The sequence below is a fragment of the Salvelinus namaycush genome, chromosome 14, assembly GCF_016432855.1.
Source record: "Salvelinus namaycush isolate Seneca chromosome 14, SaNama_1.0, whole genome shotgun sequence".
In the NCBI taxonomy this organism is placed as follows: domain Eukaryota; kingdom Metazoa; phylum Chordata; class Actinopteri; order Salmoniformes; family Salmonidae; genus Salvelinus; species Salvelinus namaycush.
Genome location: NC_052320.1, coordinates 24381882 through 24409282, shown reverse-complemented (window position 1 = coordinate 24409282; position 27401 = coordinate 24381882). Strand labels below are relative to the sequence as shown.

At 42.6% G+C, this 27401-nt stretch overlaps 1 protein-coding gene across 2 annotated transcripts in view; it reads right to left on the bottom strand.

The window, feature by feature from the left end:
- Positions 1-27401, bottom strand: part of ube4b (ubiquitination factor E4B, UFD2 homolog (S. cerevisiae)) — a 47773-nt gene that overhangs the window by 12292 nt on the left and 8080 nt on the right. Inside the window, exons 5-21 of one of the 2 annotated variants that reach the window (XM_039008270.1) lie at positions 24338-24485; positions 23331-23556; positions 21207-21653; positions 18933-19043; positions 17307-17448; positions 15517-15617; positions 13229-13343; positions 12892-12975; positions 12161-12217; positions 11252-11368; positions 6640-6738; positions 6426-6539; positions 5957-6155; positions 4390-4528; positions 2322-2421; positions 1853-1980; positions 1269-1367 (exon numbers count right to left, since the gene is read on the bottom strand). In XM_039008270.1, coding sequence (XP_038864198.1) covers positions 1269-1367; positions 1853-1980; positions 2322-2421; positions 4390-4528; positions 5957-6155; positions 6426-6539; positions 6640-6738; positions 11252-11368; positions 12161-12217; positions 12892-12975; positions 13229-13343; positions 15517-15617; positions 17307-17448; positions 18933-19043; positions 21207-21653; positions 23331-23556; positions 24338-24485 — 2426 coding nt within the window. The remainder of the gene's footprint in view (positions 1-1268; positions 1368-1852; positions 1981-2321; positions 2422-4389; positions 4529-5956; positions 6156-6425; positions 6540-6639; positions 6739-11251; positions 11369-12160; positions 12218-12891; positions 12976-13228; positions 13344-15516; positions 15618-17306; positions 17449-18932; positions 19044-21206; positions 21654-23330; positions 23557-24337; positions 24486-27401) is intronic. The other variant, XM_039008269.1, reaches the window with a different exon arrangement.

The following is a 27401-nucleotide window of genomic DNA, read 5'->3' as shown; positions in this document are numbered from 1 at the left end:
CCGACTTCAGTGGACAAATGCTCAACTTTGATGGCCACTGGCATGCTGGAGATGTGTGCTCTTCACGGATGAATCTCGGTTTCAAATGTACCAGGAAGAAGGCAGACATTGTGTATTGCGTCGTGTGGGCGAGCTGTTTGCTGATGTCAACGTTGTGAGCATGGTGGCGGTGGGGTTATGGTATGGGCATGCATAAGCTACGGACAATGAACACAATTGCATTTTATCAATGTCAATTTGAATGCAGAGACACCGTGATGAAATTCATCCGCTGCCATCACCTCATGTTTCAGCATGATGATGCACGGCCCCATGTCGCAAGGATCTGTACACAATTTCTGGAAGCTGAAAATGTCAGTTCTTCGATGGCCTGCATACTCACCAGACATGTCACCCATTGAGCCTGTTTGGGATGCTCTGGATCGATGTTCCAGTTCCCGCCAATATCCAGCAACTTTGCACAGCCATTGAAGAGTGGGACAACATTCCACAGGCCACAATCAACAGCCTGATCAACTCTATACGAAGGAGATGTGTCGCGCTGCATGAGGCAAATGGTGGCCACGCCAGATACTAACTGGTTTTCTGATCCACACCCTTAATTTTTTTGAAAGGTATCTGTGACCAACAGAAGCATATCTGCATTCCCAGTCATGTTCAATTATATGAACTGTGAAATTCTTGAATATTACGTTTATATTTTTGTTCAGTGTACAATTTCTCAGCAGGTCTACCCCCTTTTATACATATTGTGTTACCAGACATTTGGGAGGGGGGTTGTTAAAACCAATTAATCTTTCCTTGATTCCTCGCTACCTCTCTGCTCGCCACCTCCTCAAAACGCATTGGTGGAGAAGGTCAGAGGGAAGGGACCTTGGATCCTCTCCTGCAATGCGCTTAAGAAAAAGGCGAGGGGAGCGTACGCAAGAATCAAGGGGGAGAGTAATTGAGAAAAACTCAAAGAGGAAGCTTGTCCAGGGATGAAGAGGAGGATGGTCCTCCTCATGTATTTATTAATAAAGGAAAGAGAATGGAGAGAGCCACGAGTTTCTCCAGGTCAGGTCACATGGTCAGGAAATCCTCTTGGCCCTACTCATGCCACATCGCTTTGAAGTTAACATTTTAGGAAACAATTCTCCAAGAAATTTATAAAAGACGGAACTAATAATTTGCTTTAGGTAAAACAGGGTAAATGGACACCAACAATGCCACTCTTGGGTATTTGTCTGGCCTTGTACTATGCAATTACAATCGATCTGTCGACTTACTGCACAACGAAAAGCAGGAACTCGGCCACATCTTCAATGTAAAACTCCGGCAGAGCAGCAAAGCTTTTGGGAATCTCCGGATTCAGCGGTAGACTCATGCTGCAACAAAGGGGAGGAAGGAATATGAGTTTTTGATCCACTTTATGCATGTCAAACAATACAAACAATAACAAAGATGAATCTAATAAACATTTAAATAATATTATCAGTTTAGTAAAAAAGTTGCATCCCTCAGTTTAAAGGGATTGTGCGAGATTTTGGCAACTAAGCCCTTTTTCTACTTACCCATGGATAACATTTTTATGCCTGCGTGGAGTATTAAGGCAGTTGCTAACTAGAGCTAGCGTAATTGGTAACTAGCTTTAGGACAATGACTGGTTCGCAAAACTACCTTCAACTTCCTTCAAACTGCATGCAGAGACAAACATGGTATCGATGAATTCATCTGACTGGTTAGGTAGAAAAAGGGCTTAATTGCTAAAAGCTCACACCATCCCTTTAATTATGACAGATATGACATAAAGTAGGCCAAGAACTCATATTGCAGCATTAAAACATTTCCTGGTTGTGGCAGAGTGTCTTACTGTGGGTAGGCGGGATCCACCATGCGTAGGATGAGCTGAATGACCATACTGTAGAACTGCAGACATCTGCGTAAAAGGTTCTCATCCAGAAGCCCCGCGTCGGCACAGGCTTTGGAGCGCACCAGTTTCTGTCAGGGCCAAAGATCACAAAGATAGAAGGGTTTCTGGTGAATATAGTCCTTAACTCATGACACGAGTTGAAATTAATTATTTTCTTGTTCGCAACACTAATTTCATTTTTTTTTTTTTTTTTTTTAATCTAAGAAATTAACCAAAACGGATGATTCGGAAAACAAACTATGACACGGGATTGGAACAGGAAATCGAGTGTCTACACTTCAAATTTACCAAAACATTATTACGTATGACAAGCAGAATACAAGCAGATGAGTGGATTAAGTCCTATCAGCCTGAAAACGGTGGGTAGAGATTTAAAAAATAATAATAAAAGAAAAACGTCTTAGCGAACCTTGAGCTGGGTTTTGCATCTCTTTAGCATCTCTCGGTGTCGGCTGGCCAGCGGAGAGTCCTTCCACTGGCTCTCACTGTTCTTCAGCTCCTCCACGGTCCTGCCATGCCAAACAAAACAGGGTCGCATTCATTAGTATTCAAAACATCTCGCAACAGATAACAAAAACAAGCACTTCAGCTTGTCGCGCCCTGTTTAAGTCAATGTTCTTAACGTTGGGAGCCAAGTGAATATAATCCAGCCTTCATATACTCACTAATACACTACATACACACCTTAACACAATGAAATCATCTCCGCTCATAGGCCAATAATGTATCAAATGATCACCAATGAAATTTAACAATGAGCTCCTCACTAATGTATGAACACATTTACATTTTGGTATTTCACTGGTTGGAGACCACCAAATTACATTTATTACAAGTTTTAAAAAACCAAAGCCAATATCTTTTTGGAACTTGGAAGCCAAATCTCTATGAAAACTCCTTTCTTGAGATGGACATCAAAATTCTATGGTCCCATGTAGAGTTGTCATTGGGTCAGAAAATTGGAGTCCGGTCTTACCCAAGCCTGGTGAGCTGAAGCCCCAAGCCTGGTCCAACATAACAGAAATGTAATGAGCCCGAACCCCCCAAAAAATGCAGTATTTCTAGAAAACCGCATATTGATTTAAACTGGTGTTGAGAACAATGCGGTGGAGGTGGGCAGCAGTGGAGTGAGGAGACTAAGAAACAACCCTCGTCTTAGAAATGCGATGAGAGGGGAAAACTCACCTTAGCCCCTAGCTTTGATCAACTGAATAACTCAAATATTGGAATAGGTTATAGGCTAATGCAAATGAAGGTATGTATCAAATGGTTTCTTACTCAAACTCCCAAAGTCATATCCAACCATTATAATACATTTAAAGCAATAGCCGTGTGTGGCCAACTTGATATTTCAGCACCGTTTTGATTGGGTCAGCGCCATCAAGCTGCTTTGAGACAAGTGTGGGGACACGTCGTGATAACAAAAATGTGACAGATCTCACAGAATTTCCATTATATTTGATTACAATTAGTATGGAAAAATGTTAGCTAACTTGAGCGGAGTGCTCATGATCATCTTCAGTCTAGTTTGCTCATATTGAACAGAAATTTTAAAAAACACAGCATGCCACAATTTCAAAGATTTTACTGAGTTAGTTGCATAAGGAAATAAATTCATTAGGCCCTAATCTATCGATTTCACATGACCAGGCAGGGGCGCAACCATGAGTGGGCCTGGGGAGCCAGGCCCAGCCAATCAGAATTAGTTTTTCAACACAAAAGGGCTTTATTACAGACAGAAATACTCCTCAGTTTCATCAACTGTCCAGGTGGCTGGTCTCAGACGATCCCGCAGGTGAAGAAGCCGGATGTGGAGGTCCTGGGCTGGAGTGGTTACACGTGGTCGGCAGTTGTGAGGTCGGTTTGACGTACTGCCAAATTCTCTAAAACTATGTTGGAGGCGGCTTATGGTAGAAAAATTAACATTAAATTCTCTGGCAACAGCTCTGGAGGACATTCCTGCAATCAGCATCCCAATTGCACACTCCCTTAAAACATCTATGGCATTGTGTTTATCTTTTTGTTCAGTGTACATCAGCACTGATCAGATCATTTTGCTAGCATGTTATGTAGCTTAAGGGGATTTTGCTCTTCAATTCCATAGTAGCCTATACTCCTGACCAAAAGCCTGATAATCAATCAATGTGACTTTGTTTTACTGAATCTCCTTCTGAATATATGGTTAATTGATCTCTGGCTGAGAAAATAAGTGGTGGTAGCTCATCTATTCTTCTACTCATCTGTCACTGATCATAAACATTTAGCATGTAATAACGTAGCTTAAATCAGGTGTATCATTTTGCTATAGGCAACACCAAAAGCCTGCAGAGGTTGTGAAATATGAACACGAGCCTCACATGCTTTTGAAAATATAGATTGCTATTATGTAACATCGGGCCCTGTCGGGCTGAAAATGGCAACTTGTCCCAGGTTGTTTGAGTGGCTGTGGCCACTTGTCCTCGTGTGTGTACGTGTACCTGTTGAGCTCGCGGATGGCCCTCAGCCTGCGGATGTAGCGTCGGCAGCCCGGTAGGATGGACAGGTGGTGGGTGTGCAGCGTCAGAAAGAAACACTCTGTGGGGAACTTGGGCTCAGAGAACTTAGAGGGGTCGTTGTCTGTCAACAAAAACAATTAGGAAACTTTCAGGTAGGTGAATGGCACATCCAGTTTGTCAATTTGGCAGGTAATACTAATAACAATAAATAACTAGATGGTAATTTTGTAATTTTCCATGAAATAACAGTGACCTCCTTCAGATCTATAAAAGTATTTTTGTGGTAGTTGAAGTGTGAAACATTTTACTTTAGTGAAATATAGTCAACGTTAAATATATAAAAATATCTGGTTTGATTACTTTGATAGACTACTAGATCACATACAACCAGACTCAGACTACTACACTTACTCAAAGAATCAGAAAAGATTTGGCTATCATTTTGGGAGTGGAAGAAGTTTAAAAGTTGGTTAGTGTTTGAAAAATGTAGGTTGGTGTAGTAAAGGGAGTGACTTTTATAAATAGTTGATCGTAGCCTTCAGTAGAAGTAGTAACTAATTAGTCGCAATGTAGTTTTTAGCAGCGGCATGGTTAAGCACGTTACCAGCTCCACAATTCTCTGTGAGCGCATACGGAAGAGTGGGGCTAAATGTAACATGGGTCAATTGTAGGGTTAGTTGTGGTAAAATGACACCCTACCTCAAAAACGCCATCCCCTCCGCGACCTTTTCCCCCACTGCTACACATTTTTCCAGAGGAAACACTGCTCTACATGCAGTTTGAAGGAAGTTTAAGGTAGCTTCACAGGCATACTAGCTGTTCGCATAGACTTCCATTGGTGGTAATGCTAGTTTGCAACTTACTTCAAACTGCACGCAGAGACATAAAAATGGTATCCATGAGTTCATCTGACTCTAGGTAAGTAGAAAAAGGGCTTCATTGGCAAAATCTCGCACTATCCCTTTAAAAGTGTGTCTCAGCAAAAACATTTTTTTTGGGAGTGGCGGCAACGATTTAGCAGCGGCGGGGCAACACTGAATATGTAGCAATCACTCCGCCATTGCCTGGTTGCTAAAAGTAAACAAAAATTTAACTTGAGGAAGCATAGAAACAGTGCACATAGAACAGATCTACTGCTTATCAGACCTGCTTTCAATGTGAATAATAGATTGACAACTAACATTTCTATGTGAATATGTTCAGGACGCACACAAAGCAACTTTAAAAATGCACTATGAAAGTTCAGTTGATAATTGCAACTAAACCACCCATACTTTAACTGCATTTGATTGAGCTTGTCTGGCACAAAAGAACCAATGGAATAGTCCCAAAAGTGCTAACCCCATCCTGGTGACACTCCAGCTTAAGCATTTGAAAGAAAACAAATACCACATTAACCTAGGTGTGCTCAACATAATACATTACTCATTATCGTCATTGTTGTTAATATTATGACGTCGATGGTGGTGTCCTCATAGATAAAGGGCAGACAAATTGTTCCAATCGAATGCATAGAGGCTCTGTTATATTATCTACGGTGTCCACTCACACATCTCGGCCAGCCAGGTCTTGAGCTCTTCCATGGTGGCCTTGAGCCGGGTCTCCTCGGGGCTGACATGCAGGCGGCAGTGCGGGTGGAAGATATAATAGGGGTCCACCGTCTCCAGCTTGATCTTCATGCTCAGCTGCTGCAGCACCGACAGGAAGTTGATCATGAAGCCATCCGTGGACACCAGCTTGTCGTCCGTCTGCGAAAGGATGAGGGGAGAAAGGGAAGATATGAAAAAAAGAAAAGCTCAATTTATTTTTTGTTATTTAAGGAGTGGGGCAGTCCCACTTTTCCAGATAGTCTTTCACTGTTCTAACAGGAAAGGTAGGGAGAGAGGGGAGACTGTGCTAGAATAGCATTGGGTCTATTCAGACTTTGAGGCCAGACATTCTAGCTTGAAATGGTCACATTAGAAACCCTTGATTCAGACATGTCCTAGATTAATGAATATAGGATAAGATCACTTTACCTGCATCTGGGCTTTCTTCACATTGCGGTTGACCAGAGCTGCCATATAGTTGAGAGCTACCTCTCTGGTCTCTCCATTCAGGAGGATGTTGTGGAGGATTTTAAACATTTCACCCTGACAAAGAAGAATACAAAAAATAATTGTCATGCCAAATTGAGGGAAGCATACTTGGGCAAATGACAAGCCATGATAGACCCAGTAGGGCAGGACTTACCCGGGCTGACTCCAGGTAGTGCTGCAGGGATTGACTGACCACGCGAGTGTTCTCTGTGGTGATCGCAGGGCCCGAGAAGTACTTGTCACCAACTTTGGACTGAGGGGGAAAAGACCCCAAACAAATGAAGTCATTTCTTTGCTGGTTAAAGTAATCTATAATCTAAAGTAATCTAACATAATTCTGGATGCAATTTGATATAGACTTGTCAATGCTAAGCACTGAAGTCATATTGTAGTTCTGTGAGCTTTTGGTGAATAATTTTGTAAGCTAAACTACAGCAATACACTAGGTAACACCAGAAAAACATTTAACATTAAGCAAAATCAAAAAAATCCCAGGGACAAGCTATGCTGATGGGCTATATTCCTCTTGCTTTTCAGCCCATAAGGCCACATTGCATTGATTCACACAAGTTACATTACTCACCACCAAGGTGGTTTGTTCTAGGTAGAGATCTAGGATGAGCTTCCCCTCCCACAATCTAACCTTAAAGTCCATACATTTTGGGAGTTAACATTTATTGATATACAGCGCATTAGGAAAGTATTCAGACCCCTTGACTTATTCCACATTTTGTTACATTAAATTAATTGTTTTCATCAATCTACACACAATACTCCATAATGACAAAGCAAAAACAGGTTTTTAGAAATCTTGGCAAATTCATTAAAACAAAAATACCCTATTTACGTAAGTATTCAGACCCTTTGCTATGAGACTCGAAATTCAGCTCAGGTGCATCTCGTTTCCATTGATCATCCTTGAGATGTTTCTACAACTTCATTGGGTTCCACCTGTGGTAAATTCAACTTATTGGATATGATTTGGAAAGGCACACTCCTGTCTATTTAAGGTCCCATAGTTGACAGTGCATGTCAGACCAAAAACCAAGCCATGAGGTTGAAGGAATTGTCCGTAGAGCTCCGAGACTGGATTGAGTCTAGGCACAGATTTGGGGAAGGATACCCAAACATTTCTGCATTGAAGGTCCCCAAGAACACAGTTGCCTCCATCATTCTTAAATGGAAGAAGTTTGGAACCACCAAGACCCTTCCTAGAGCTGTCCGCCCGGCCATACTGAGCAATCAGGGGAGAAGGGCCTTGGACAGGGAGGTGACCAAGAACCTGATGGTCAATTGTGCGCCGTCCTACGCGACTCCCAGCCACGGCCGGTTGCGGAACAGCCCGGGAATGAACCCGGGTCTGTAGTAACGTCTCTAGCACTGCGATGTAGTGCCTTAGACCGCTGCACACTCGGGAGGCCCAAACAAGCTTATTTTAATCCATTGTTTGATAATGTAATTGTAAACAAACACTGTATAGCTTCAAAAACTCATTTTGATCTCATGGTTTGTTAGTTCTTGCATCCATAGCTCTGTATGAATTTGAGAGTAGTACATTGTGCCATGTTGTGTATTTTTTTGAACTGATCTAAAAAATAAAAAATAAATTACATTATGTTTCCAACATTGTTTTCTATGCCCGAAAAGATCTTCTGGACATCAGAACAGCTATCACTAAGCTCGAGTTGGACGAGGACTTCTACTTCGTCAGAGGAGAAAGACACTGATTATCCTGGACTAGGCCCTAATCCCCAACACTCGAAGGCGGAGAAGATAGAGCTAGACAGGCCGGCGCACGGGCACCCTGATGAGACGACGGCGACAAATTAATACAATTGTATCTACCTTCTGTTCTATTGGTGAATGTGAATTGCTGGAGAATAAACTGGACAAGCTCCGTTCGAGAATATCCTATCAACGGGATATTTACTCTAATATACTATGCTTCTTGGAGTCATGGCTGAACAAGGATAATATACATCTAGTTGGTTTTTACTATGCATCGGCAGGACAGAACAGCAATGTCCGGTAAGATTGGGTGCAGGTGCGTCCATTAACAACAGCTGGTGCGCGATCTCTAATATTAAGAAAGTCTCGAGGTGCTGCTCGCTTGAGTTAGAATACCTCATTATGAGCCGTAGACCCTACCATTCACCAAGAGTTTATCTGTATTTTTCGAGGCTGTCTATTTACTACCACAAACCAATACTGGCACAAAGACCGTATTCAACGAGCTATATAGGGCCATAAGCAAATAAGAAAATGCTCATACAGAGGTGGCACTCCTAGTATCCCGTGATTTTAATGCAGGAAAACTGAAATCCGATTGACCTAATTTCTACCAGCATGTCACCTGTGTAACTACAGGGATAAAAACTCTAGATCACCTTGACTTCACACACAGCCGCATACAAAGCACTCCCCCGCCCTCCATTTGGCAATTGGGGCCATAACTCTATCCTCCTGATTCCTGCTTACAAGCAAAAACTCAAAACAGTAAAGTACCAGTGACGAGCTCAATACAGAAGTGGTCCGATGAATAGGATGCTAAGCTCCAGAACTGTTTTGCTAGCCCAGACTGGATGGAATATGTTCAGGGATTATTCCGATAGCATTGATGAATTTACCACATCAGTCACCGGCTTCATTAATAAGTGCATCGACGACCATACGTACATATCCCAACCAAAAGCCATGGATTACAGGCAACATCCACACTGAGCTAAAGGTTATACGGCGGCAGGTAGCCTAGCAGTTAAGAGCATTGGGCTAGTTACCGGTCGCTGGTTCAAATCCATGAGCCGACTAGAGGAAGAAAAAAATAAACTGTTGATGTGCCCTAATTGATTAAGAGCATCTGCTTTTTAGTGACTAAAATGTAGAGCTGCTGCTTTCAAGGAGCAGGACATCAATCTGGACACGTATAAGAAATCCTGCTACGTCCTCTGACAAACCATCAAACAGGCAAAAAGACAAAACACAAATAAGATTGAATCCTACTTCATCGGCTCGGACACTTGTCGGATGAGGCAAGGCTTAAAAATTATCACAGATTACAAAGGGAAACCAAGCCGAGAGCTGCCCAGTGATGCAATCCTACCAGACAAGCTAAATGCCTTCTATGCCCGCTTTGAGGCAAGCAACACTGAACCATGCGTGAGACCAGCTGTTCCAGACAACTGTGTGATCACGCTCTCCGTATCCGATGTGAGTAACACCTTTAAACAGGTCAACATTCACAAGGCAGCATGGCCAGACAGATTACCAGGAAGCATAATCAGAGCATGCGCTGACCTGTTGGCAAGTGTCATCACTTACATGTTCAGCCTCTCCCTGACTGAGTCTGTAATACCTACATGCTTCAAGCAGACCACCATAGTCCCTGTGCCCAAGGAAGCGAAGGTAACCTGCCTAAATGATTACCGCCCCGTAGCACTCATGTCTGTAGCCATGAAGTGCTTTGAAAGGCTGGTCATGGCTCACATCAACAGCATCTTCCCAGATACCCTAGACCCACTCCAATTTGCATACCGCCCCATCAGATCCAGATGATGCAATCTCTATAGCACTCCACACTGCCCTTTCCCACCTGGGCAAAAGGAACACCTACGTGAGAATGCTGTTCATTGACTACAGCTCAGCGTTCATTGACTACAGCTCAGCGTTCAACACCATAGTTCCCAAGAAGCTCATCAATAAGCTAAGGACCCTGGGAGTAAACACCTCCCTCTAAAACTGGATCCTGGACTTCCTGACGGGCCGCCCCCAGGTGGTAAGGGTAGGCAACAACACGTCTGCCACGCTGATCCTCAACACAGGGGCCCCTCAGGGGTGCGTGCTTAGTCCCCTCCTGTACTCCCTGTTCACCCACGACTGTGTGGCCAACACCATCATTAAGTTTGCTGATGACAACAGTGGTAGGCCTGATCACCGACAACAATGAGACAGCCTATAGTGAGGAGGTCAGAGAACAGGAAGTGTGGTGCCAGGACAACAACCTCTCCCTTAATGTGATCAAGACAAAGGAGATGATCGTGGATTACAGGAAAAGGCGGGCCAAACAGGCCCCTATTCTCATCAACGGGGCTGCAGTGGAGCAGGTTGAGATCTTCAAGTTCCTTGGTGTCCACATCACCAACGAACTATCATGGTCCAAACACACCAAGACAGTCATGAAGAGGGCACGACAAAGCCTGTTCCCCCTCAAGAGACTGAAAAGATTTGGCATAGGTCCCCAGATCCTCAAAAAGTTCTACAGCTGCACCATCGAGAGCATCTTGACAGGCTGCATCACCGCTTGGTATGTCAACTGCTCAGCATCCAACCGCAAGGTGCTACAGAGGGTAGTACGTACGGCCCAGACCTCTATACCAGGTAGTGTCAGCAGAAGGACCTAAAATATTGTCAGACTCCAGCCATCCAAGTCATGGATGTTCTCTCTGCTACCGCATGGCAAGACGTACCAGAGCACCAAGTCTGGGAACAAAAGGCACCTGAACAGCTTCTGCACCCATAAATTCTTTACAGTTACTCTAATGGCTACCCGGACAATTTACATTTAACCCCTTTATTATTTATTTATTTATCTTAAACTGTTTTGCAGTGACTCCCTTGCAAACTCACTAGACTACCAACACACACTACACTGATACTCCCCCCCTCTCCCACACACACTGTTTGAATTCCTGATTGCATTAGTATGGAAAATGTTAAACTAACCCAGCATCAGTGTCGAGGGGTAACTTCACCCTATTCCTATTACTTACGTCATCCTCTGCAAAGACCGACAGGCTGAAGAAGGCTCCCAGGAAGGAGAGTCTCTGGACCTCTCGGCCAGTCCCCGGGCTCAGAGACTTAGGACACCACAGGGGCAGAGACGTCATCTGGACACACAAACACTTTAGTTTAGACAGGCACATACATAAGGTGAGCATTAAATTACTAAGCCATACTTGCTTAAAGAAGTCACCAGTACCACTGGGACCTGGTGAAAAGTAGTGCACTTTAAAGGGTATAGTGTCCAATTGGGATGCATCCTTGTTGTCTTCCCATTCCTCGAAAATGTGAGCTAGACAAACCTGTCATAAATAAAATAACCAAGCCAAATTCTTCCCTGCTTCTGTAAAGTGGGCCGGCTGAGTCTCGAGCAGAACGCTTCACATAACACAGTGGATGCGACCCACATGGCACCCTGTTCAGTGCACTACTTTTAACTGAAGCAGTATGGGACCTAGTCAAAAATGGTACACTATATTGGGAATAGGGTGCCTTTTGAGACTTATCCAGTGCTAGAAAAATAACTACTTCTTTCTATGGTGCCAATGGAAACAATGTTTTTCATCTACTGTCTGTAGTTGGTCTAATCGGGGGAAAGGCTTGTGAAAGTGTTTTGATGTATTTATTATGGGTCCCCATTAGCTGCTGCCAAGGCAACAGCTACTCTTCCTGGGGTCCAGTAAAATTAAGGCAGTTATAAGTGTTTTAACATTACAATACATTCACAACAGATTTCACAACATGAAGTGTGCTCGAGTTTACAGTGGTATCAGTTTAGAAGGAGAAGAACGAATCAACACCATGGACTACAAGGTGCACTGGAGGAGATTGTTCGCAACCTCAGTAATAGAGCAAGAAAGACACAGGAAAGATGGCTCCATCTCTTCCAGCACACTCACCAAATTGCACATGGGGTGAGTCTTCCCAAACTTGATTTCACATAGCTCAGCTAATGCCTGTAGAAAACAAAACACGCCGTGAGTGAACGTTAAATGAACAGCCATCAGAAATAGCCTAATAACATTGACCATTGACTGTGAAATGACCATAGGCTTCAGTCCCCTGGTGTAAAAACAAACAAACACCCAAAGTCATCTTATGACAGGCATGACAACACAAGTTAAAAATGTCCAATCATGTTACCCAGCCTTCAGTTGGAGTAGTTGTAGCCATAGAAAAATAGAATTCCTAGAACAGGTAAAGCCCCTCAGAGCACTGCAATTTGTCTGGAACACACGAGTACCCTCAATATGGCCACTGGTCCACCAAACCACAGAAACATTGATTTTAAATGGGAAATACCCATTCTAGTAAATCTATATCTATGGTTGGAGCCTAAAGGTTAGCTGAAGGTTGATAGGCTCATCACGCTAGCAGAGATTCAGCCTCAAGTCAATCCATTTTACATCTCGAACTGCCCCCCTATAAGTTAGACAGGCTCAGTCACCGGCTGCGAGCCAGCATCTAAAAGACCACATTAAGACTACGTCCCGAATGGCTCCCTACTCCCTAGACATTGCCCTAGGGACCCTGGTCAAAAGTAGTGCACTACATAGGGAATTAGGAGCCATTTGGGACACACACTAAGCCTGCACCGCAAGCACACATTACTTCTCCGTTGCCACCTTACCATCAGGGGGAATTTGAAGTTGTCACTGTCAAAGGAACATTCTTTCACAGCCAGACCCAGCCCTTGAAGGATCGGAACAAAGATCTGAAATACAGACAACAGGTGAGCAATTTTGAGGATGGCGTTAGTCGATACAGCTGAAAATTTACATGGTGAAATGTACAGGACAACTTACTACAATAACTTTTATTCCCATTTCACATGGATGTTAATTTTAACTGTTTGAGCAAATTTTCAAATGTTTTAGAATTTACCATTTCATTGTCAGACTAATAAAACCATTGGTGTATTTCTATTTCTGTTTGTGAGTCAGTCTGCCTGTCTGGGTCTACCCCACCTGTCTGAAGACCTCCTCCTCCTGGTAGGTAATGCGGGCCAGCTCCTGTATAAAGCCATACGGCAGGTTACGGCACAGCATGTAGGGTACCAGCAGGGACTGCTGCAGAGGACTCCTGAGTGGAGGAGCGGGGAGGAGGATGGCTTTTACTCACAACACAGACAATATATCTGGACTGTGTCACCTGGCTATTCTATTTTGAAAGCAAACAGTGTATTGAAGGAACACACTTGTATTTTGACAATATTATTACATTCTGCAGTGGCAGAGGATGCATACTAACAGGTACAGAGAACGGTGAGAGGAAACGTCAAGAGTGCATACAGGAGTGCATTCGGAAAGTATTCAGGCCCCTCAACTTTTTCCATGACAGCTTTATTCTAAAATTGATTAAATTGTAGTCCCCCCTCTCAAATTACACACAATACCACATAATGACAAAGCAAAAACAGGTTTTGAAATTTTTGCAAATAGATTTTTAATACAACAGAAATATCACATTTACATCCAAACCCTTAACTGAGTACTTTGTTAAACCACCTTTGGCAGCGATTACAGCCTCCAGTCGTCTTGGGTATGACGCCACAAGTTTGGCACACATGTATATGTGGTGTTTCTCAACTTCTTCTCTGCAGATCCTCTCAAGCTCTGGCAGGTTGGTTCGTGAGCGTCGCTGCACAGCTATTTTCAGGTCTCTCCAGAGATGAATGATGGGGTTCAAGTCCGGGCTCTGTCTGGGCCACTCAAGGATATTGAGACTTGTCCCGAAGCCACTCCTGCATTGACTTGGCTGTGTGCTTTGGGTCGTTCTCCTGTTGGAAGGTGAACTGTCACCCCAGTCTGAGGTCCTGAGTGCTATGGAGCAGGTTTTCATCAAGGATCTCTGTACTTTGCTCAGTTCATCTTTTCCTCGATCCTGACTAGTCTCCCATTCCCTACCGCTGAAAAACAACCCCACAACATGATGCTGCCACCACCATGCTTCACCGTAGGGATGGTGCCAGGTTTCCTCCAAATGTGACGCTTCGCATTCAGGCCAAAGAGTTCCAACTTGAATCTTGTTTCTCATGGTCAGTCCTTTAGATGCTTTTTGGCAAACTCCAAGTGGGCTGTCATGTGCCTTTTACTGAGGAATGGCTTCCGTCTGGAAACTCTACCATAAAGGCCTGATTGATGGAGTGCTGCAGATATGGTTGCCTTTCTGCAAGGTTTTCCCATCCACACAGAGGAACTCTGGAGCTCTGTCAGAGTGACCATCGAGTTTGGCCGGAAGGCCACCTCTAGGAAGTGTCTTGGTGATTCCAAATTTATTCCATTTAAGAATGATGGGGGCCACTGTGTTCTTGGGGACCTTCAAATGCTGCAGAAATGTTTTGGTACCCTTCCCCAGAGCTGTGCCTCGACACAATCCTGTCTCAGAGGTCTACGGACAACTACGTTATTTTTGCAAATTCATACAAAAATAAATAATGTCTTAAAACCTGTTTTCATTACGTCATTATAAGGTCTTGTTTGTAGATTGATAAAAATAAGATATATTTAATCAATTTTAGAATAAGGCTGTAACATAACAAAATGTGGAAAAAGGCAAGGGTTCTGAATACTTTCCGAACACATTGTAATGGTGTACCAGATGCTAGAGTGTGGGTAGCAAAGGTGTGAATGATATGGCAAAAATAATGTGGACATGAACTTCAGGAGAAATAGATGAGTTGCTATGGTGATAGGGTTGCTATGGTGATAGATTAGTAGCTCCTGCTAGGGGTACCGAGAATGCAGGAAAAAAAGAACAAAAACACGTACACCAGTCTTTCCCCTAGTTTAAAGCAACATCCAGGCTTTCTGGCATCACAATTGTCAATTGACATGTTCATTACTGCTTTCTTTCATGTGTCCATGGGTGAATATTTGGCCTTCAATTTTTTTTTAAACTAATTGCACTTAATTGTTATGAATTTAAATAATAAATAATAAAAATGTAGGCAAGGGGCAACAGCGCTAAACATCTAGACCAGGGGCATTAAACTCTTACCCTACAAGGTCTGGTGCCTGCTGGTTCTGTTCTACCTGAATTAATTGCACACACCTGGTGTCCCAGGTCTAAAATCAGTCCCCGATTAGATGGGAACAATGAAAAAAAAGTAGTGGAACTGGCTTCAAGGTCTAGAGTTGAGTTTAAGTGATCTAGACACTCCTATCCTACGGTAGGGGAAACACTGATGTACACAGAATAATACTGTATTAGGACCACAGTATTGTGAGAGGCGACAGGAAGGTGTCAGGCAGACCTGGGCTGCGTGAGGGCACCCTGAAGGACAAGAACGGCGTGGGAAATACACTGCGAGCGTATGTTGCTGAGGAGCTGGCTGACACTGGGGTGGCTGCAAATCTGAGAAGACAGAGGGAGAAGAACAAGTTAAGCGTGGTGACTAGGGCTGCAAAGGGAGGGTATATTACTGGAAACATTCAAAGTTTAACAGTAAACTACCAGAATTTTGGTATTGTTAAAGGATTTTATGTAATCTATGAAGACATCTAGTGGCCCTTTTGGGACCTTCTGATTATCACAGGTGTCTAATTATCTCCGGCCCTCTGTGGCCTTATCACATATGAAATAATTAAATAAGACAATTTTAAAACAGAATAAAATGACAAACTTGTAAACCATGATCATAAATGTAAACCATCAACTTAGTGAATAACATTGGTGTTTAATATGAGAGTTTCAGCATTAAATATCTTTTTTTTTTTTTACACATTTATGTCAATATATATTTGTTGTCAATGTTTTGGCATCAAGCTGTTTGGGCATACCTACTCATTCAAGGGTGTTTCTTTTTACTATTTTCTACATTGTAGAATAATAGTGAAGACATCAAAACTATCAAATAACATATGGAATCATGTAGTAACCAAAAAAGTGTCAAAATATATATATTTTTTTAGATTCTTCAAAGTAAACACCCTTTGCATTGATGACAGTTTTGCACACGCTTGGCATTCTCTCAACCAGCTTCATGAGGTAGTCACCTGGAATGCATTTCAATTAACAGGTGTGCCTTGTTTAAAGTTAAATGAATGTAAAGATATGCCACAAATTAACAGCCATGAAAAGATCCTGAAAGTGAGAAATTGCGGTGGAAACACCTTTAAGCACAAATGGTGATATAATAACCATCATATTGAAATAAACTTGGAGTCACATAATGATATGGTGTGTGTAGTACTCCCACTATGACTCAGTAAAATATGCAGTTTATTAGACTACAGATGAAATTATTAACTTCACAGTGTAATGAAAGTGCACTGTGATGAGCTTGATGCACCTTTTCAATAAATATTGAGTCTTATTCTGGTGACATGATGAACAATGCTTGACAGCCGTTTGACAAGAAAACTAGTTTTGCTCTTAACCATAATAATCTCATCAAGTAAACTAGCCTACCCGCACTGTATCTGTGAGCTGTTAGCTAGAGCACACGTGCCAAGACAGAGTAGGCACATTTGGTATTTAAGGCAAATGTTTGTTACAAAACTATCGGAGTTGAAAATGTGATAGAACACATGGAACTTCAGATTTGTATTTGGTATGTGAAAACTTAAGCGAAAATGTACATTTCGTGTGCACTGCATCATCACAGATATTTATCCACAACAAATCAGTTTGGTGAAAAAAACATCTTTACCCATATTTTTGAATATTCTAATGAAAATCTGTCGCCAATTGGATGGAAACGTAGCTATTGTGAGCGTTATTGTGGTCGGGCTTTTTGAATTCAATAAGGTGTTTTGTTCAAGTTTATGTCCATGTCTACTATAAATAACAAAAATGTGATCACAAAAAATAAAGTGTTGCGAATGGCAAATTTTTACTTTGCCTCCTCCCAGGGCATTTGTTACAACCAGAGGCCACACTAAGCATAGCTGAAAGGTAAGTATTGTTTGGGGACACTGTTACAATGGTGTTTCTGAATTAGGTTTTTAGCTGCCATTTTAAAAGGACAAAGATTCCAAATGAGTAGATACGGGTCAAACCTCTGGTGGGCAGCCATGTTTCGTAACAGCGTTTCCAGTTTACCTTGGGCGCCTTCCTTTCCTCCATGCCCACACTGTCAAAGCGCTCGATGAGGTAGTTGAGCATCTCTGTCTCCTTGCACGCTTCGATGGTGAACCGGTCACCGCAGGATTCCCAGGCCATTCCCCCTCCGGACACACCCAGACTACACAGAGAGATGGAGTGGAAAACAAATGGGAGAGAAAGTCAAAATGTAACAGGACGACAGGAGAGCAGAACCAGGGCACCTTAAGAAAGAAGCCCTGTGGACAAATGCTGTAAATAAGCGACTTTCAGTTCCCCTGAAATAAAATGTAAAACGTTAGCGAGAGTATAGCAAGGCAGCGTTTCGGCATTGACAACACAATTCTTGAGTCTGAAATATAACTAAACACCCTCAGATTTTACAAAACTCTTCCAATAATCTCACTCAATAGCAGTTTGAAGCGGGGTCGTGTTCATTAGGGCAGGCAAAACTTTGCCACATTTTGCCAAGGAAAACAAAATAGGTTGTTTCTTATTGGACAACTCCAGCTAGTGTCTCGCTCCCGCTCTCTTAGTTTGTCACATTTTTGCAATTGATGCCTGATTAACACAACCCAGGTAACGGATTCTCCAGAGATCACACCCAAGGGTTCACTGGGGTCTAAGTTAATGCATTGTTAGTGGTCTGTTTTCGAAGACAGACCAGTGGGTAACCTGTGAGCAGATTAACAGCATCTGTCCGCAGGAATATTGTGGAGAAGTCTTCTGCCCAAAGCTACTCGACAAAGATTTTTAGTGGAGACTGAAAGTGCAAGTTTTCAACCAAATTGTTTATCCGGGCTGCAGCAAGCAGCATTTGTAGCAACAGAAACCATCGGAAGACACAATTAAACCAGTTGTCTTTGGATTTTACCTTAAGATTGTTTTCAGAAAAGTGAAACAGTGGCTTCAACACGCACTTGCAAGGGTTATTTACCTGGTGTTGACAGTCTAAACTCCTTCACTTTGGGTCCTTTCCTCATATTACAAATTTAGTTAGAGAAATTGGACATCTTAGCTACAGTACATGACAGGCCTAATTCACTGGGAAACTACAATCCTGGCCCAAACTCATGCTGCTGATTTACAAGGATCATAGTGCTTGAGAACCAGATATTCTCCTACTGCAGTGGTAGCCTAGTCATAATGAATTCTCAATATTTTTGCAAGCAAATATTTATTTTCGATTTACAGAACTGCAATTCAGACTCTTCGCAGTACCACAAGGATAAGCACCCTGCCTCGATCTGTACTGAAATGTACTTCTGCGGTTGAGCATCAACTACAACAGTTGAGGTAGTAAAGCTGCCAGAGTCTACAGCAGGGCGTCAAACATGCGGGTGGTTTGAGTCAAATTATTATTATTTGACACCCCTGGTCTACAGGCTCTACGTTTCTCAGCCTGTTCCTGCAGCAGCAGAGACGCAATGGTGAAACACTGTCTGCGTACCAAATAGCACTACATTACGTTTATAGTGCACTACTTTTGATGGCCAAAATTTGAGCACTACGTAAGGAATAGGGGGCAATTGTGAAATGCAGACTCTGCTGTTAGTGGCTAGACTTGACAAACTGCTGAAGCATGCCGGTGAGTCTACTGAACACACGCCGTGCAGCGGTGTATACCTGGACCCAAACTGGACCTGCGTAAAATCTTCCTCCTGCTCATCCTCAGGCTCTTCGTCGCTGTTGTCCTGAGACATATCAGAGAGGGCGAAGAACAGGAGGGATAGGGGGCTGGCGTAGAGAGGGAGGAAAAGAGGAACGAGGGATAAAGGAGGAGGATGGGGAGACAGATGGAAAAAGAGACGCATGGGTCATAGATAGGAGAGGATGGGATAGGGAAAGAAGATCTAACACTGAGGAAAGGATGCAGGAAGGGAGTGATGTGACTAGTTCACCCTCCCTCTGACATCAGCTGAACCCTGGTTGTGATTCACTGTGGAATAAAACACCAGACTACTCTCCTAGTGCTGACCTTGTCACATGTCCATTAATACATTTTATCTGAAGATACACCGAGGACACACAGGCTCCTACAGACAACATTGTCAGAGTACCACAGCTATGAGATTCACAAAAAAACATGCAGGACAAGCAATGCATTGGCAAGCAAAAGGTCTTTCTGAATTATAGATAGATATATATATATATATATATACACATACACACACACACACACACACACACACTACCAATCAAAAGTTTGGACACCTACTCATTCAAGGGTTTTTCTTTATTTTTACTCTCTTCTACATTGTGGAATAATAGTGAAGACATCAAAACACACATGGAATGTAGAATGTAGAAACCAAAAAAGTGTAAAACAAATCAAAATATATTTTATATGACATTTTTCAAAGTAGCCACCCTTTGCCTTGATGACAGCTTTGCATACGTTAAAAGTTACTCTCAACCAGCTTCAAGAGGAATGCTTTTCCAACAGTCTTCAAGAAGATTCCATATATGCTGAGCACTTGTGGGCTGCTTTTCCTTCACTCTGCAGTCCAACTCATCCCAAACCATCTCAATTGTGTGGAGGCCAGGTCATCTGATGCAGCACTCCATCACTCTCCTTCTTGGTCAAATACCCCTTACACAGCCTGGAGGTGTGTTGGGTCATTGTCCTGCTGAAAAACAAATTATCGTCCCACTAAGCCCAAACCAGATGTATCACTGCAGAATGGCAAGGTAGCCATGCTGGTTAAGTGTGCCTTGAATTGTAAATAAATCACAGACAGTGTCACCAGCAAAGCACCCCCACACCTCCATGCTTCATGGTGCGAACCACACATGCAGAGATTATCCGCTCACCTACTCTGCGTCTCACAAAGACACCGCGGTTAGAACCAAAAATCTCAAATTTGGACTCATCAGGACAGGTTTACACCGGTCTAATTTCCATTGTTCGTGTTTCTTGGCTCAACCAAGTCTTTTCTTCTTATTGTTGTCCTTTAGTAGTGGTTTCTTTTCAACAATTCAACCATGAAGGCCTGATTCACGCAGTGTCCTCTGAACAGTGGATTTTGAGATGTGGCTGTTACTTCAACTCTGTGAAGCATTTAATTGAAATGCATTCCAGGTGACTACCTCATGAAGCTGTTTGAGAGAATGCCAAGAGTGTGCAAAGCTGTCATCAAGGCAAAGGGTGGCTCCTTTGAAGAATCTCAAATATATTTTGATTTGTTTAACACTTTTTTGGTTACTTCATGATTCCACATGTGTTATTTCATAGTTTTGACGTCTTCTCTATTATTCCACAATATAGAAAATAGTAAAAATAAAGACCCTTGAATAAGTAGGTGTCCAAACCTGTATATTATTATTATTATAATAATACATTTATTTATTTTAAAAAGAGGATGACTGTAAATTGTGAAAATCATCAGGGCATTGGAGTTGGTTTGTGGTTGGGAATTACGTGCAAAACACCACCCATATACAGCATGTCCATAATAAGTCAAGCAATAGGCCTACACAACTAGCCCATTATCATGTAGGCCAAATGTGCAGGGGTTTTTCTGGATCAAAAGGGGTTTAGATGGTGGGCGTGACAGGGGGCGTGACACAGGGCATGTCAATGAGCGCGGTCAGCCCATCAGCACTGCAAAAAAAATTGGGACACCAACTTGGCAGTATAGGGATTTTTTTTTTTTTTTATGCGAATTTCTTGCAATTTTACAAATTTCTCAATGGAGCGGAGCAAATATTTTTGTTTAAAAGCTAATTTCCTGCAATTATATAACTTTTGCCAAGCAATGGAGAGAAAATGTTGCAGTTTTAAAGCAAATTTCCTGTGATTCTACACATTTTGCCATGGAGCTGAGGCTGGAGGTAGGGTTAATGTTTTAGTAAGTAGCTTGTTGCGCGTCACTCTGTTACACGTGGTTGAGGAGGTACCTAGACGGGATCCGGGTGGCGAGGGCAGCTCCTCGGGCGGCTGATCTGGGTGAGGGGGGTACCAGAGGGAGGGGCATGGAGGTGGGCCGATGAGGACTAGTGGAGGGGAGGGGAACCGACTGGGGGCTAGTTGGTAGTGGTGGGGCCGGGGCCAGAATGATGGGCGGTACCGGGAGACCTTCAGTGATAGGGCCAGGGAGGCTAGCCAGTCTGGGGCTAGGGGGGGTGGAGATCCCCAAGGGAGAGGTGACAGAGTAGGGCCGGTAGCGCTGGGAGATGGGCAGAGGGGCGGAAGGGAGGTTGAGAGAGAGCCTAGGGGGGTTGGCCATGGAAGGGGGACTTGGGGCTACCATTGGATGCAGGGATGGGCTGGTGGGGGTGGTGAGAGGTGGGGAGATCATCCTGGCTGCATTCAAAGCCAGCGAGTGCGGACTACACCCGTACAGGCTGTGAACATCGCAAAACAAATGGGTTGACAAATGGGCTACATCTTCCTCTTTTACAATCTTATCAACAGTCAAATAACTAGGTATATAAAACTGAATAAAAAAAGACAATGATACCATGACAGTGCCAGTTAAAAATAGACAACACTTCCCATTGAGTAGGCCTAAATCACACAAAAAGGGAACAATTCCATTTCTGTCAATTTCAATGTAGGAATTCCATTGGACACTACCTGTGATGGATGCCATTTTGGACACAACCCTACCGAACTCAGCAAATGAAGAAACATCGTTTTTCAGGGCTCTGTCTTTCAAATATAATTCGTAAAAATCAAAATTAAAATGAAGATCTGTGAAGTTATGGGTTTAAACACTGTTTCCCATGCTTGTTCAATGAACCATAGAAAAATGTATAAACATGCACCTGTGGAACAGTCGTTAAGACACTAACAACTACAGACAGTAGGCAATTAAGGTCACACTTATGAAAACTTAGGACACTAAAGAGGCCGTTCTACTGACGCTGAAAATCACCAAAAGAAAGATGCCCAGGGTCCCTGCTCATCTGCGTGAACGTGCCTTAGGCATGCTGCAAGGAGGCATGAGGACTGCAGATGTGGCCAGGGCAATAAATTGCAATGTCCGTACTGTGAGACGCCTAAGACAGCGCTACATGGAGACAGGACGGACAGCAGATCGTCCTCGCAGTGGCAGACCACGTGTAACAACACCTGCACAGGATCAGTACATCCGAACAGGTACAGGATGGCAACAACAACGGCCCGAGTTACACCAGGAACGCACAATCCCTCCATCAGTGCTCAGACTGTCCGCAATAGGCTGAGAGAGGCTGGACTGAGGGCTTGTAGGCCTGTTGACGAGTCGCGATTTTGTCTCACTAGGGGTGATGGTCGGATTCGCGTTTATCGTCAAAGGAATGAGCGTTACACCGAGGCCTGTACTCCAGAGCGAGATCGACTTGAAGGTGGAGGGTCCATCATGGTCTGGGGCGGTGAGTCACAGCATCATCGGACTGAGCTTGCTTTCATTGCAGGCAATCTCAACGCTGTGCATTACAGGGAAGACATCCTCCTCCCTCATGAAGGCTCATCCTGACATGACCCTCAGCATGACAATGCCACCAGCCATACTGCTTGTTCTGTGCGTGATTTCCTGCAAGACAGGAATGTCAGTGTTCTGCCATGGCCAGCGAAGAGCCCGGATCTCAATCCCATTGAGCACGTCTGGGACCTGTTGGATCGGAGGGTGAGGGCTAGGGCCATTCCCCCCAGAAATGTCCGGAAACCTGCAGGTGCCTTGGTGGAAGAGTGGGGTAACATCTCACAACAAGAACTGGCAAATCTGGTGCAGTCCATGAGGAGATGCACTGCAGTACTTAATGCAGCTGGTGGCCACACCAGATGCTGACAGTTACTTTTGATTTTGACCCCCCCTTTGTTCAGGGACACATTATTCAATTACTGTTAGTCGCATGTCTGTGGAACTTGTTCAGTTTATGTCGCAGTTGTTGAATCTTGTTATGTTCATACAAATATTTACACATGTTAAGTTTGCTGAAAATAAACGCAGTTGACAGTGAGAGGACGTTTCTTTTTTTGCTGAGTTTATGTGTACCCAGGACTGGGGGCTAGTCGTGGGGTCACTGAGGGGTACTTGCCTAGACAACGAGCTGGCCCCAAACGAGCCTGCACAGGGGGCCATGGGACTGCTGCCCTGGCTGGAGGGCTGGATCAGCGTCAGGTGGTGGTCAAGAGATTTGGCAGCAGCAATTGGCTCGGACGTGGCAGTCAGGCTGGCAAAGGGGTTGTGGACGTGCAACTGGGTGGACATCAGGAGCACCTCCATCAGGATCTGGCCAATCAGGTCTTTGAAGTCAGAGAAGACTGGGAGGAGAAAGAGAAATCCTATAAAACATACACTTCATTTGTGTGTATGTTTCGTAAACAAATTCTCAAATGGTATAAAAAAACTGACTACACAAACTTATTTGTATTTAATAAAAATATTTTGTTCAAATTTCAATAGAAACATTGGGTTAGAAGATTTAAAAAACAATTACAGGGCCTCCCGGGTGGCGCAGTGGTCTAGGGCACTGCATCGCAGTGCTAGCTGCGCCACCAGAGTCTCTGGGTTCGCGCCCAGGCTCTGTCGCAGCTGGCCGCGACCGGGAGGTCCGTGGGGCGACGCACAATTGGCATAGCGTCGTCCGGGTTAGGGAGGGTTTGGCCGGTAGGGATATCCTTGTCTCATCGCGCTCCAGCGACTCCTGTGGCGGGCCGGGCGCAGTGCGCGCTAACCAAGGGGGCCAGGTACACGGTGTTTCCTCCGACACATTGGTGCGGCTGGCTTCCGGGTTGGAGGCGCGCTGTGTTAAGAAGCAGTGCGGCTTGGTTGGGTTGTGGTTCGGAGGACGCATGGCTTTCGACCTTCGTCTCTCCCGAGCCCGTACGGGAGTTGTAGCGATGAGACAAGATAGTAATTACTAGCGATTGGATACCACGAAAATTGGGGAGAAAATGGGATAAAAATAAAAAATAAAAAACAATTACAACTATTGCATTCAGATGAGGAAATCCTAAACCATAATCTAGGACTCTTTTGCAAAAGCTATACAATTCAATAAGAACATAGCTTCATATGAAATATCATGCATCTTTGCCATACCGTCTTTGAGACTGCTCTGGTGGAACTCGGCGGCGAGCAAGGGGAGAAAGATGACGTCTCTGTCCTGTTCCTTCCAGGAAACGCGCAGGATCTTACAGATGAGCTGCAGAGCCTGCTCTTCAGAGACATCTGAGTTTTCAGCGGATTCCTGGGACAGATACACCAATAGTTAGAATTACAAACTAGAGCGGTCATTGCCGTTCAAGAGATTGGTTACCAGGTGGCCATGTTGTGTACCGATCGGCGGCAAAACATTTAAATAAAAATGTCTTTGGGTAAAAGCAGGGTGTTCAGGACTTAATGTCTGCTTTTATTGGTGGAGGGTCCACCCCCAAAAAGTAGCCTTTTGACTCAAATTTTGAGAGAAAATGAACGCTAGAATTGCTGCTTTTATTATTATTTTTTGCCATCCAACATTTTTCGGAGGACATATATATATATATATTTTTACAGCTTTTCTGCTACATAGACCACCCTCGTTTGGTTTCCACATGCCATATATTTTTCAATTGTGCTATGATGTTTTACATACTTTTTAAAACTTTCTAATCGTATTATATCAACAGATTGTGAGCTAAAAATTTAAAACTTTCCTACGAGTATTATTATATTAATTATTGACTGACTACGGCTTTCCAAAATCACCCAACACTGCTATTTGTAAGGTTAATTTTAAGCGCGTGTTGTGATATTTTTAACCATTCCTGAACCTGTGACCAAAAACAAGCTACATAGGGGCAATACCAGAATAAATTATCTATTGATTCTGTCTCTTCGTAGCAAAACCTACAGAGCTGAGATTGTCTTATGCCCCATATACAGTTGAAGTCAGAAATGTACATACTCTTAGGTTGGAGTCATTAAAACTCTGTGAATTATAAGTTAAATAATGTGTCTAAACAATTGTTGGACAAATTACTTGTGTCATGCACAAAGTAGCTGTCCTAACAGACTTTCCAAAACTATAGTTTGTTAACAAGAAATGTGTGGAGTGGTTTAAAAGTTTTAAACTAGAGTTTTAATGACTCCAACCTAAGTGTATGTAAACTTCCGACTTCAACTGATATATAATTCTGTTGGTGGAAAGAATTGTATATAATAATTTAAATTGAAAAATCAAATGTTGAATCAAGTGGTTTTTTGTACCAGTTCATAAACCATGTGCCATGGAATCGATACATCGAAAATCTGTTCCCATTTATTTTGCACCCTGTATGGCACAGCTGTCAACATTTTTGTCCTCAAATGAAACTGGTATATTTTCTATTTATGCCAATTCCTTTCAGCCAATTTGTATCTTTAATATATGGCAGGTAAACAAGTTCCCTACCTTCTCCACTTGCCTCCTCCATTTTTGTGGTAATGCTGCAATCAGTTATTGCAAATTTGGATTGAGCAGATATTCCCCATATATTTTCGATAGCTACATGTGACCTAACTCCGTTTCTATTCATAATATCATTAATAAATAACTTTTTTTCCATAAAGATTTTTTTTTAAATTATTAAATCAGTATATTTGAGTAACCATAACATTTGTTATATTTGTTCAATCTTTTCTGGAGGAGAAAACTGAAATTGTAACCAGCTTTTATGGCTTGTTTAATAAAGGGCAATACTTTAAACAAATTTTCATTTTCAATTAGTCAGAAATTAGAAGTCGTAATCTGTATGAAGGCAAAAAGGCCATTTTTCAACAAAGGATGAGCATTTCGTAATAATCTACTGGAAAAACCCAAAATGGTTAAGAATAACTTATGTATGAGTGAAGCTTTTAGTAAGAGGTTTAAATCTTTAATGATTAATAATTTTAGCCCCCCAAACTCATATTCATTATATAAATTGACACGTTTAATTTGGTCTGGCTTAGCATTCCAAATTAAAATGAAATATTTTTTGCAGTAGGCAGTGCCATTGTAAGTAAGTAAACTGTGATAGCACCATAGTTAATCAATGTTATTTTCCCATAAATAGACAAGTATTTACCTCTCCATGGTTGCAGAATCGTATCTATTTTTGTTAACTTCCTATTGAAATTGATTGTGGTAAGTTAATTTATATTTTTTGAGATGTGAATACCAAGTATGTCTACTTGTCACCATCTGATGTCACCATCCGCCCAATTTATTGGTAAACTACAAGGTACAATAAACACTTTTTTAATGATCAAATATTTAATATGGTACACTTGTCATAATTAGGTTTTAGTCCAGAGAGGCTAGAACAGTTATCAAGATCTTCAATGAGACTGTGCAGGGATCCAGATTGTGGACTTAAAAAAAAAAAAAACTAGAGTCATCAGCATACATTTAACAATTTTGTTTTTAATCCCCTGGATTTCTAACACCTTGATGTTCTTGTTGAATCTAATTTTAATAGCTAGCACTTCAAATGGCCTTAATAAATATGGGGACAATGGACAGCCTTGTTTTACTCCTCTTAAAAGCTCAATACTTTGACAAGTAACCATGGATTTGCCTCCTTACCATTGTCTGCAAATTACACCGCTGATTTTAGATCTGAATTAGTGAAAACAGCAGGATACCCATATTAGCGACTTTATTTTACTATCCACTTTTCTATTGGAAATGGATTGATTCTGTTGCAATGGCTATACAATAACTAAGAGCTAATAACTGCTGCTGCCAGCTGCTCTTTATTGGTGACAATTAGCCAAGCCACAACACCCCTTTCAAAGACACCTTTAGCTAGATGGTAGAATCCATAATACAAAAGTATTCAGGTGAGGGTTAGAGAGAAAACAGACTATACCATGTAAGCAGACAGGGGTGTTTTCAGAGAGCTTTCAAAGACCATTGGCATAGACAAATGTATTGGTTCAGAGTATTTCAGTTCTACAGCCATGTGGATATGGGTGGTGAAGGATTCTATAATGCAATCACTGAGGCAAACAGATAAAGAATCTTCAATGCCAGAGTCATCATTTAGGTTATTTTGTTCAAAAAAACTGCAGACATTTTACTCGTTGCTATTGTGCAATAGTAAAGAGATCTATTCTACATCATCCATGAAAGACCTTCCACTCATTACTAATTGCAAGGCAA